This window comes from Eptatretus burgeri, chromosome 6 (genome assembly GCF_056783735.1).
Source record: "Eptatretus burgeri isolate ZD-2024b chromosome 6, Ebu_testis_v1, whole genome shotgun sequence".
NCBI classification, from domain to species: Eukaryota; Metazoa; Chordata; class Myxini; order Myxiniformes; family Myxinidae; genus Eptatretus; species Eptatretus burgeri.
The window spans coordinates 95,596,650-95,608,989 of NC_140966.1; the positions used below are offsets into that span (position 1 = coordinate 95,596,650).

Sequence of the window (12,340 nt, forward strand, 5' to 3'; positions counted from 1 at the left end):
TTTTGCTCGTTTTTCCCGTCGCTTGGGTTGGGTACTCTTCCGAGTTGGCTGACATTACGAGTTAGCTTACACCAGGAACCATCAGCTACACTTCCGGTAAAATGTTTTAGAACACCCCCATTTTTCTAGTTTTTACTGAAATTTAAGCAGTTTAATGTTTCAATGTACTCTGAAATTAAAGCATAGAACAAATAAACAATTGCAGATAAAAAATAAATCATGGAATCTTTTTGTTGAACAAAATTTTATCTAATTTCTTGACTCTTCAAAGTAGCCACCTTTTGCAGATATAACAGCCGAACATACTCGTGGCATTCTTTCTACAATGTAAATCAAATATTGTTCGGAAAGTTCTTCCCAACACTGTTGTAGAAATTCCCACAAATGTGTTGTACTTGTAGGTTGCTTTGCTTTCACCCTTCTGTCCAGTTCATCCCAAACCAGCTCGATGGGATTTAAGTCTGGAGACTGTGTTGGCCATTCCATGATTTGAAGCCTACCGTCTTGTTATTTTCTTCTAAGGTAGTTCTGACATAGCCAGGAGGTATGTTTTGGGTAGTTATCTTGCTGTAGGATGAACCCCTGATCAACTAGGCGTAGACCAGAGGATATTGCATTGCACTGCAAAATGCTGTGGTAGCCCTTTTGGTTCAGGGTGCCAGTCACTCTGCGCAAGTCGCCGACTGGATCCAGAAAAAAAGAGCCCCAGATCATCATGCTTCCTCCTCCATATTTGACAGTTGGTGTCACACACTGAGGAACCATCTTTTCGCCCACTCGACGGCGTGCAAAAACCCTGCGTGATGAACCGAAGATTTCAAATTTTGATTCATCGGTCCATAAGACCCTCTTCCAGTTTTCAGTAGTCCACTGGCGGTGCCTTCATGGCCCAGGCAAGACTCTTTTTCTTATTTTGCCATCTTAGCAACGGCTTTCTTACTGCCACTCGACCTGTCAAACCTGCAGCTCGAAGTCTTCTCTTCACAGTTGAAACTGAGACTTCCTTACTTCGACCAGTGTTAAGCTGTGCTTGAAGCTGCTGTCCTGTGAGCCGCCTATCACGCAAGCTGTTGACTCTCAGAAACTTGTCTTCTGATTGTGTTGTGGCTTTGGGTCTGTCAGAGTTTCCTCCAGTTTCCAAGTGCCTTTTGATGGTGTGGAAAACTGTACTCACTGACACCTTGGCTTCTTTGCAATTTCTCCAAAGGAAAGACCGACACTTTTAAGGGTTATAATGGTCTGTCTGTCTTCCTTTGTTAATTGTCTTTTTCTCACCATTATGATAGCAATATACTACTTCCTGCAGTGCAATATTGTCCTAATAATGCTTCAGAGGGTGTAGCAACACATTATGTTCCAACACTGCTTTTATACAGACAGAGGATTTGTAACTAATCAACAAAAGTTGGGACACCTGTAGGAATTGTTTCCATCAAACTTTCAAGGCTTAATTTACTTCCATTGCTGCAGAACAGCTGCAGTTGCTAACCCATTACTTGTTCCCTGAAAAGGGCCTTTTTTAACAACTCTGAAACTTACATTATTTTTCAGTTTTTGGTAACCTAAAGTTTTTTTTTTAACCTCTGGCAGTTTACCACTTAGCTTTGTACCATTTCAGGTTATTCACTGGACTTGAACTGCTTAAATTTCAGTAAAAAATTGAAAAATGTGGATGTTATAAAACTTTTGTCTGGTAGTATATGTCTGATGTGAGCCCCCAAGGTTATTTTTTTTATTTTTTTTTTTTTATTGGACCATACACGTCCACAATACTTTCTATTTATTTATTTTTAACTCTCACTCTGTGCACCTGTTTGTCCTGTGCATGCCTGTTCCCTTTTTATTTCATTTCCTGTATGTTAACCTTTAATCCATTTTTGTCAACGTTTTCATAATCCTCATTCACCAAAGTATACAATGATTTATTTACCCAAATTATGTATGTATTTTGTTTTTGCTAAAGATTTACTTCGACAGTTGTAGATTTAAATCCCATTTCCAACTATACTTTCCCCAGGCCCAGAGCTTCTTGCTCTTTCTGTGAGTGAGATGTACAAGCTGGCACTGATCCAGTCTGAAATTCTCTCGGCCATAAGGACATCCATTGTCTCGAAGAAGCAGCACAGGCCATTGGGGCTTTATCCTCGCACCTTGTTTCGGTAATAATGAGTGATTGAAAAAAAACAAAAACTTTGATATTGATGTTCTCCATATGCGTTTCATTGAATTGTATTTACATGTGTAGGGATATATTGGAATTGCAACTATTTCATCCCTGAGAAGTAAATTGGGCTGTCCCCATTCGGTGTGCTCAAATCCAATCAGGTGCATGAAGATAATCTTTCAAGGTCTGTACACTTTTGGTTATGAGCAAAATGTTGGAGACTCTTACTCCCTCTGTTTCGTGGGATTCTAAATCGGAACCTGAACTTTGGTTCTTTCTTTATCAAAAGACTTATTGCGACATGTGGCCCACTTTTTTCTCCTCAAGGACTCATTTAAGATTGATTCATTCCTTATACATTCTCAGGGTTTTTGAGCATGGTATATATTGATGTCCTTGTCCTCAACATGATCTCCATGGTCCCATAGGTCGAGGCATGGCCCTTTCATCCAGCTTACCTTGATTCCTGGCAATGGAGGGGATGAAAATTCTTCCCTGTTGCTCATGACATCGTGGCAGATGACGCTTCTGATTGGGCCAGCCCTCAACCACAGCCTCTGGAGCATCTCCCTTGGCCCTGTGTACAGGTTCGTCACTCCTGATCGCCATATATATATATATCTATATTTTTTTTTTACCAGTGAACAAGACTCATGTCAGAGTTGCATCATCTTCTTAACAGACATTAAAAAAAACTATCATGAAACTAATCTTCTGTACCAGTGTGAAATTACATTGATGACCGGCCACATAATCTGTATGCTGTAGTTTAGTGTCAAGTCAGATGTGAGTACATTAAGGTCAAAGGTTATTGTGAACATAATGTGGTTGGTTTGTAAGGCACACTTCACTTCTCGTGGAAAAATCGACGTTGAGGTCGTTTTCACATTGCGTCAGAAAATATTTTGAAATCGACATATGAAGAGCACTGTGCATGCGTGGGGGACTTTTTGGTGATTCAAAAAGCATACTTGAGCCTTGTTCTGTGCTGCCATTATGCCAATGGTACCAAATTCGACGATGGCAGAACAATCGGACAAGACGTTCCAAATGTTGCGTTGACAAACCCCGAGCGCTCAAACTTCAATTGTCCATTTTGTAAACATTATTTTAGGACTAAAAAAAAAGGAAAATCTGTCCTTTCTCTGACAATTGCAATGATGATAAATCGTTAAACATCGTCATGCACACCTTTATCTTGCCCCCAGTGCATCATGCATCATTTGATCATATCAAGTGAAACACTGGAGGGTGTGGGGCCTGAAGGCATAAATAGATTCTCGTGACAAATTTTCAAAATAATACCGATTGCTGCCTCACACAATAATTAGATCACAACGCAACGAAGTGTCACACGTGATTAATGTCAGCTTGATGACGTTGACCAGTTTGGCTGTGGTTAACCTGCTGGACCCTGGTCTTTGAGCGGGCGTGTATCAAGCTCCCCTTCAGCGCACTCGTTACTGGGCCAGAGGTGGCATAAATGTGACAATAATGCTGGCCTGCCTTTTGCCTTTGAATTGGTGGTGTAAATGAGCCGAGGGCTTGAGTTTTTTTTTCAACTTGCAGTGCAGTACAACTCCTCACACTAGTCTGAAGCTGCATGCAATAGTTCAACAAAAACAGTTCATCCCTCGTCGATTGCGTCATTCCGCTAACCCTACTAATTTTGTCAGTAATGCATGTAACTTGGACTACAAAACCAGGTTCAATGAAAAAAAAAATTACGTGTGGTTGGGATGGGGTGAGTGTACCAGGAGAACCTCTTCCTCTTCTTCTTGTTCTGAGGAAGTCCAGCAAGTGAATTGTTTAGTACCCCTACTCTGTAGTACCTCCGTACCCACGCTGTCTATCGATTAAGGCCCTGGGTCCCAGCACTACAAGTGTCCTCAGCGACTGCAGGGCCTGTCGGCACAAGTGCAGCTGGTACAGTAGGCTGGTGCACAGATGGTGTGATCGTACCGGTGGCGTCGATGGTAGCCGCAGGAGTGTGCCGTAGCACCAGGTGGAATGGCCAACTTCATCCGTAACATAACCTAATCTCGTACTTTCAACTGCAAGAGCCATTTCAGGGAGGAATGGTCTGTTCTTACTTCAAATCACTTTCCGTATCAATAGGAGTGGAAATTAGTCATGTTAACCAGCAGAGCTAATCGCTCCTTGCGTATCTTGCAGTAATTTCTCTTGGGCTCATGGCCCGGCTGTAACATACGATCACTCTTCCCATGCCCCCCCTGCGCTTTCGACAAGACTGCTCCCAATCACTCCTGGCTTGCATCGGTGTCCAGGGTAAAATTGCCATCATCAGTGGGGTATACAAATATGGGTGCAGATGTCAAGCATCCCTTCAATTTGACGAATGCCTCATTGCACTCCTTTGTCCAATTAAACTTCGTCCCCTTGTCGGCAAGGGATGTGAGTCTTTGAATGTCATGTAAGCCAATGAAGGGTCAAGGCAATTTCTGCAGACTTTGCCATAAAGCGCTGGTAGTAAAAGCAGATCCCCAAAAAACCCCACACCTCTTTGGTGTTTCAAGGTATTTCAAGTCCCTCCCCCATCTCATGGGCCAAATGGAATGTCCTGCTACTGGCCCACCGGGTCCCACATTTGGAGCCTCCTGCCATGGTCCCACGCCTGTCCGCCGCCCATAATGAATAGCACGGACCATCTCGTCCGTGGATGGTGCACGGTCTGTTTCTACCCTTTCCACGGACTCTTTTGACGCTGTTTACCCCACGTGTCTCACCAATATCGGAAGGCGTTCAACCCCTCCCCCCTCCCCCCCCCTGTTGGGCACCTCACCTTCTCCCAGCAGGCCATGGTGTCACCTGCCTCATGCACGGTGGCCTGTCGTTATACCGACAGCTTAGACCTCAGCTCCAGGTCCGACACGGCCTGACAAAGACACCCAGGGCTACGCTCTTCTGGGCTGGGGCGGCCATGTTGGCATGCACAAGCCTAACAGCGTGGCGAATGTCATGTGCCAATTCTGCCACCGACTCATCAGGTCTCTTCCATCTCGTAGCAAGCTGAGCTTTAACAAGCTCGCTCTGCTCCTCTGTGCCAAATCGACTTTTTCGGGCCAAAATGAGTTCTGCCAGTGAGGCTGGACCCATCTGGAATGATGGTTAAGACCTCTTCCACTGCCCCGTGCAAAGCCGCCACCAAGCGCATCCCTTCTTCGTCTGGACTCCAGCTGTTCCCTCGTGCTACGCAATAAAATTTCCCCTAAACACCCCCCAAGTTGCTCTTACCATCACTAGAGGTACCGCACAAGATCCTGAACTCTGGTCCAAAACCTCCCAGACTCTCTGCTCTCCCAATCAATGGAGGCTCACACCCGTTGGTCCTGCGAGCTATCTCTGCGTCTCTGTTGGTGTCTGATACCACTCCTCCTGCGCGATCATGACAGTGGCATTCCCCAATCCCCATACACTCCTTCACTCCATTTCACACTCGCTCTGCTGAGGGAGATTGGGGCCCTCATTTGGTTGCAGTGTTGTACTTCCTTCACATGCTTTGAGGGCTTTAAGCCTTCCATCCTGCCCCTGTAAAGCCAACATTGCATCATTCCTCCCAGCCTCTCCACATTCTGTAACCACCTCATTTATTTTCTCTCCCATCTCTTTTATTTTATTTACCTCCTCTTTGGTTTTTTCCACCTCTTTCTTTCTTTTCTCTCTGGAGAATCATTTATGTGCCCTGGGGTTGTGCACAAATGGGAGGATCCTAATGTAACTTGAGGCCTCAAGGATTCCACAGAACAGGGAGAAAGAGCCAAGGCATGGAATACTTGATTCAGGCCTATCTGAGATCCGCAAGTCCAAAAAAGCTTGTGTACCCAGAGGCAGGCAGGGACCCATGGTCCCACTCGTCAAAGGCGTGGGGGGGGGGTGCTAGGTGTGATTCACTGTTTGGAGATGAGAGGATAGTGCGATGATGGGAGAGTGTTGGCTCTGTCTTCCCATCTGATTATCCGTTTGTCTGCTTCCCTTCTCTGGTCTCGATTCCAGACTCGACTGACTCGAGTCAACTGACTGCCAGCCCTTTTATTAGCGCAGCTTACGCTCCATGAGGTCAAGTAGCTCTGCCTCTTCTGCGCTCATTGGCCGTTCAGGCATTGCTCAAGCTGAAGCTCCACCACAAAAACTCTCGGTCCATCTCAAGTTTGACACCTGGCATGAGCATGCCTGAACTTGCATTCCGCTTGGCCCGTAAGGCCGACGTATTCAAAGAGGGCATAAAAGACAGATTCACGGGGGATTAAACAACACGACACACACAAATAATGAGTTCTGTAACAACTCTTTCATTCCTCTTTTTCCTGCCTTTGAAAACAAACTCCCACACTCTCTTCAATCTCATTCTTCTCTCCCGGTCTTCAAGACAGCTGTTCATCACCATGTCAGACAGTCTCCAATCCAAAACCATGATCTTTTCTACCCCCGCTAATCCACCCCAAACCCACCTCCTTCAAATTCCTTGCTTTCCTTCCTCAATGTCCCTGTCATGTAAGGACCTGAAAGTCCCTGTAGTGTCCATCTTGTTTGCCGCGTGTACCCCGCCCCATCATCCCTCTCCTTTCTACAGATCTCCCAACATCTCTTTTCCCCCAGTTTTGTGCTTCCCTCTCCCGCCCCTCTTCCCCTCTTGTCTTCTGCTCCCCTTGTTGTACATTCTGTGTGTTTGCTCTCATACGAGCCTCGACATTGTATAAAATTTAAAAAATGAGGTTCAGGGAAAAGTTGTTTTAGACAAAAACATTTGCAAGGGGAGACGATACGCTTTCTGGACGATTATATCGACACACATTCCTATTACAGTACATTTTACTTCACACTTGCACTAAAACATGAACGAGGGAAATAACTGTTTTAATCTTTGCATAATTTGCCCAAACAATGCATTTACACAAATATATATATATATATATATATATATATATATATATATATATATATATATATATATATATATATATATATATATATATATATGATACCCGTACGCATGCACGGGATAGCAGTACAACATAGCTGGTAGCAGACGACAGACCGTACACGGGGAATGACAAAAATACGCATTGTGCAAAATGCAAGTGGTACTATGGAACGCCAAGACTTCCCAAACATTGTCGGCATGTCCGCTAAGTGCCACAGCAATTTCATAGGGATCGTGTGACGGCGAACCGAGTTTTTAGTGTGCAAGCTTGGTATTATAATAGAGAAATATACATACATATACTGCATATATATATATATATATATATATATATATATATATATATATATATATATATATATATATATATATATATATATATATATTGTTGCGAATTCGCGATCGGCCATGTAACTCGAATCGCGGCACGTCGCCCACCGGACGGACAATTTAGTCGTGACCCTCTCGGAACAACGCCGGGAGCTAGTCACGGGTGGGTCTTTCGACCTCACCACAATCGTGCCAATCTGCCACCCGTGTAGGATAGGGTTGTTCGCCAAAGTCGACCTACCTAAGTACCTACGCGGATGGTTAATCGGGCGATCGTACCTCGCCGCAGGTAGACTTCGGACACGAACCGCTTAAGCGGTTCGTTCCGTACTGCAGAGATAAACGAGCGGAGTTATCGTTGACCTCGACGGTTCAGATTAGTTACCGGGAACTTACACCCACTACCAATCTCTTATGCGATGCAGGATAGAGAGTCAATAAAAGGAAGGAAATGAAGCAAAGCGGGAACAATTGAACAAGCACATTTATTTCACACACGCAGACAGCACAAAAGGCACGTATTCAGTGACAGTAATAATACTAAAAGGCACGTATTCAAGCACAGAAAGAAACAGTAAAAGAGAGATACTACCGACTAAGACTGACACGCGGCAACACTTACACAGTTTTACTTAACAGACGGCGCCACCATTTGCATTTACACAAAAAGCAAAGGAAAAGGAAAGCCACCCTCATAGGCGAGGAGGCAGACAGGTCCGTCAAACAAATGTACGTGGATCCTGGAGGATCGGCCAGGTCCACGAGACCGGGGAGGTCTTACCCGCGTCCCCGTGACGCGATAGTGGGCAAGCTGCAATGTTCACGCCGCTGCGCCCCGACTACCATGCCCTGGCGTGGTCGGCGAGTCCTCTCCGGCATGCTCTGTGCGAGCGGTCTTGTTGGCACCACGTTTAGGGTGGGGGAGGAACGGGGACCCCTCGGCACTATCTCAGCACGAATGGGGGGGGGGTGGGAAATCGCTGATGCTCAGGGAGAGGAGTATGGCTGGCTGGCCTGGATCCCACGACGAGTCGAGCGACCCCCACACTGCAACCTCGTCGCCGTCCACCGTTCACCGTCTTCCCTGCAACTCCTTCCGCAACTTCTCTCCAACTCTTCCCGAACTCTTCCCAGCTCAACTCACCCTCTCTCTCTCTGGCGAGTCGCCTTGCGCTCGCATCTTTATAGGACTCAAGATGAGCCGATATGCAAATATGCGGATCAAAACGCGATTGGAGGCGGGGCAACGCCACCCTCTGTTCAGCCATTGGTCGGGCAAAAAAGGGGCGTGAACCTCCCTTGATCCGCATATTTGCATAAACGGACTTCACATACACGCGCTTGGAGGTGGGGCCAAGCCGCCTCGCGCTCGCCCATTGGACAGAGGGGAAGTGGGCGTGAAGCATTTTGGATCCGAATTTCTCCCTCGGAAAGGCCGCCATTCACGTTCGCGGCTTGGTGCGTTTGGCACCAATCGCCGAACGGGCCCGAGACAGCCCGATGTTCAGTGTTCACAGGTGGTGCGGTTGTTGGTTTTGAAGGAGAAAGGCGAAGGTGGTGGAGGGTTTTCTGTGGTGGTTTGATAGTTATGGTGTCGTTTGGGAATGGCGGTGAAGCGATGTTTGCGGGATGGAGTTGTGAAGGTAAAGGTAGTGGCTGTTTGCGTTGTTGGCGGATTAATGGTCGAAAATAACCATAGCGAAAGAAAAATGGCTAACTGAAGGATCGCAGCCCGAATGGATCACATAAATTCCCTCTAACAACGGGTGGGGGCTAACTACACATGGACTTATCGAAATATCTCACCTGAGGACCTTTCTGGAGTAATGCGAATTTCCACAACCATAACAATATGTATATATATATATATATATATATATATATATATATATATATATATATATATATATATATATATATATATATATATATATATATATATATGACACGACACAAATAATGAGTTTTGTAACAATTTTAGTGCTAAAATGCTGAAAATTACTTTTTTGATGAACTTGTCACAACTTTTTTTTATTTTTTTTTTTAACCATAAAAATATTTATTTAGGCAAAAGAGAGTTAATATTGCACACCCATATTCTTCCGCAGTTGTCCAGCCTTTGGTCGGTTCAGCAATGACTCTTTTTCTGACATCATGGTGCAAACATTGAATGGCTCTGGATTTTCAAAGGTGCATTTAATTATCGATTAATAATATGAAGTGTTCAGTTGTTGAATGCCCTCTCAAATGAGCTATCCCGCATGGCACAAATTGTCACGTTTCCTTGGTTTTCTAGGTTTCATTGCTGGATGGGGAAAATGGCCAGGAGGTGTGGACAGCAAGGACGTGTGGGGGTGAGGTTCCTCCACCGTCGGTCCTGCCATTCGGGAATGACCTTTTTGCATTTGTTTTCTGGAGCCTTGGAAACCCATTAGAAAGTCAATCAACTGTAAGTTGCTCCTCGATTGTTTCCGCTTGTATTTACGAGGCATTTGATCCATAAATGTTATGAGATAACTTTGCTCGATGTGAACGCACAAGGAAATCTGGAGCAAATTAGGTGGAAAGTGTTTTTACTCAAAAAATTTTAACACTGTGTTTAAGTTTATAAACTACAATGCAAGTGATTTATATTTTTATACCTCCAGAGCCGAAGGCTGGAGACAAGTTTTCGGACTGTCTGTCTGTCTGTCTGTGTCTGTCTGTCTGTCCATCCACCCATTATCGTTTTTTTATTTTTTATTACCACAAACTACAGAAGGGGTTTCAACAAAACTTTACACACATGTAGACAAAGACAAAATTATTGCATTTCGGGTTCAAAGGATCAAAGAGAAAAGGTCAAAGGGCATGTACATGACGTGCCATTTATTGAAAATCATTTTGTTACTACAGTAATTTGTGAACCACTGAATGGATTTCAACCAAACTTTGCTTAAGTATGGAATGTTATCCAAACATGACCCGATTCATTTTTGGGTTCAACAGGTGTCCTTTGAAAATTATTTTCCAGGCCATAACTTCGAAGCATTTGATGTTGTCTCTCGTATACTTATCTCTATTTTCTCTCTCTCTCATATGACCTAAACTTTTTCATGTAACCTTTAATTGAGATCAAATGTAATTGAGTTAACATACAACATGGGTGGGGGTGACATCTATCCATCGACACATTCACATCAAATTATATTTTCTAGTTCCTTGATGAAATGTTCCGTCGTGAATCGTTACATTTTTGCATTCCATCCTATGAACTTGCCCTGCAGTGTCTGCAAGACTCATCTGACCTGTATGTTTTGATGATACTTGTTTATGCATCCCTAGATTCAAGTGCTATCTGTCATGCACCATAAAATTACCATGTCTGTGCAGAACTGCAGCAGGACCGGATCTCCATACAGCTTGTGGATGCTTCGGGCAGATCTACCTCACACCCTGTTTGCTCTTGCCAACAGTTCCAGCAGGCCTATTATAAGCAATGGTGAATATAGTCTCAGCTTACCCCTCATGTCTAACACAAGGGATGGATGCCTGATGGTCACCAATTGAATACCTGACTGGCTTGAAACTATGATCCCAATACAAAATATATTTGCTTTCTTGATTGCCTGGCAGTGGAAGAGCTTCACCAACATCGCATGAACAAAAAGCTAGAAGAGCTTTTTGATCAAATTGAAAAATGAGAAGGGCACTTGGTAGAGCGCATACCTCCGCCACGTAATGCCTGATCTACGAGAACATATCGGGCCCAATACATTTTTGAAATATGTTGTATGTCGTTTTTGGCCCTATCTCTCAATGGTGAAGAATCACTTTGAAAATTAAATAATTCTGATATCCAGATCCTGATCTTCACCAAAATTTAATTAGTTCGTTCTTGTCACACGCCCAATCTGCCTACCAAATTTCATCTGGATCCGTCCTAAACTTTTTCAGATATCTTGCACACAGACAGATAGAGAGGGGTGAAAACATAACCTCCTTCACCTTTGGTGGCGGAGGTAATAACACAAAGTGATAGGAAATGCATGGTGACTACAGTGTGGAGGGAAAGGGGAGGGGGGAAATATTATTTTGTTTTTGGCCTTCACGTGTTCATTACTTGATGTTGCATCACCAAGCTCTTTGCCGAGTTCCAAACGGGAAGCACGATTTGTTGGTTTTATGAACGAAAAAACTCAAGTCTCGTCAATTTTAAGAAAACTGCCACAAAAATAAAGCAAGGTTAAAAGGTATTTATATTTGATGATTAATTGATGTTCTTGAGTTCTGCTGACCAAATGTTAAATTATCCCCCCAACCACCCCGGTTATTGTTTCTTCCAATGAAAATAATAATAATAATAATAATAATAATAATAATAATAATAAACTGAACACCAAGGTTCATTGTATTTTGATGAACTGTTGAAAATAAAAATGAGGATTATTTAAATGTCAATACAAAAATATTTTTTATCCAATATTAAATATGATTCGAAGTATAATCCTTATTGATAATTTCATGATGAGTGATTGTATGACTTCATTCCCACATGAGCTATAACTTGATTCTTCACAAGAATATGATGTGGCACTATTATCAATTGAAACGTGAACACTCCTTTTAATACCACAGAGAAAAACAACAAGTTTAGCCATGATCCTGGATCAAGTGGATGCAAAACGATAACAATCCCACCTGGACTGTGTAAAATTTCACAGATATATATACCAAAATCACCTGACTCATGAAGGAGCAAGATTATGACCCTGATCATATTATGATATAGATATTCAAAAACTTACTTCAAAATTAACTGTTGAGCTTAAAATTAATTACAAAGTTGATTTCACAATTAACAATCCATGTGGAGAGGTATTCGGTTTCACGTCAATAAATATTGAAAGCACCGGAGTCTTTTA

General features: G+C 43.4%; 1 protein-coding gene across 9 annotated transcripts in view; it reads left to right on the forward strand.

The window, feature by feature from the left end:
• The window catches only part of LOC147025381 (protein FAM234A-like), a 56,652-nt gene that overhangs the window by 35,959 nt on the left and 8,353 nt on the right, over nucleotides 1-12,340 (forward strand). For all 9 annotated transcript variants that reach the window (XR_015059486.1, XM_085886316.1, XM_085886312.1 and 6 more), the window contains 5 exons: nucleotides 2,018-2,159; nucleotides 2,593-2,751; nucleotides 9,545-9,626; nucleotides 9,733-9,885; nucleotides 10,809-10,917. Coding sequence is in view for 8 of the 9 variants with exons in the window: in XM_085886316.1 (XP_085742442.1) it covers nucleotides 2,018-2,159; nucleotides 2,593-2,751; nucleotides 9,545-9,626; nucleotides 9,733-9,885; nucleotides 10,809-10,917 (645 nt within the window). In the remaining variant the exon portion in view is untranslated. The remainder of the gene's footprint in view (nucleotides 1-2,017; nucleotides 2,160-2,592; nucleotides 2,752-9,544; nucleotides 9,627-9,732; nucleotides 9,886-10,808; nucleotides 10,918-12,340) is intronic.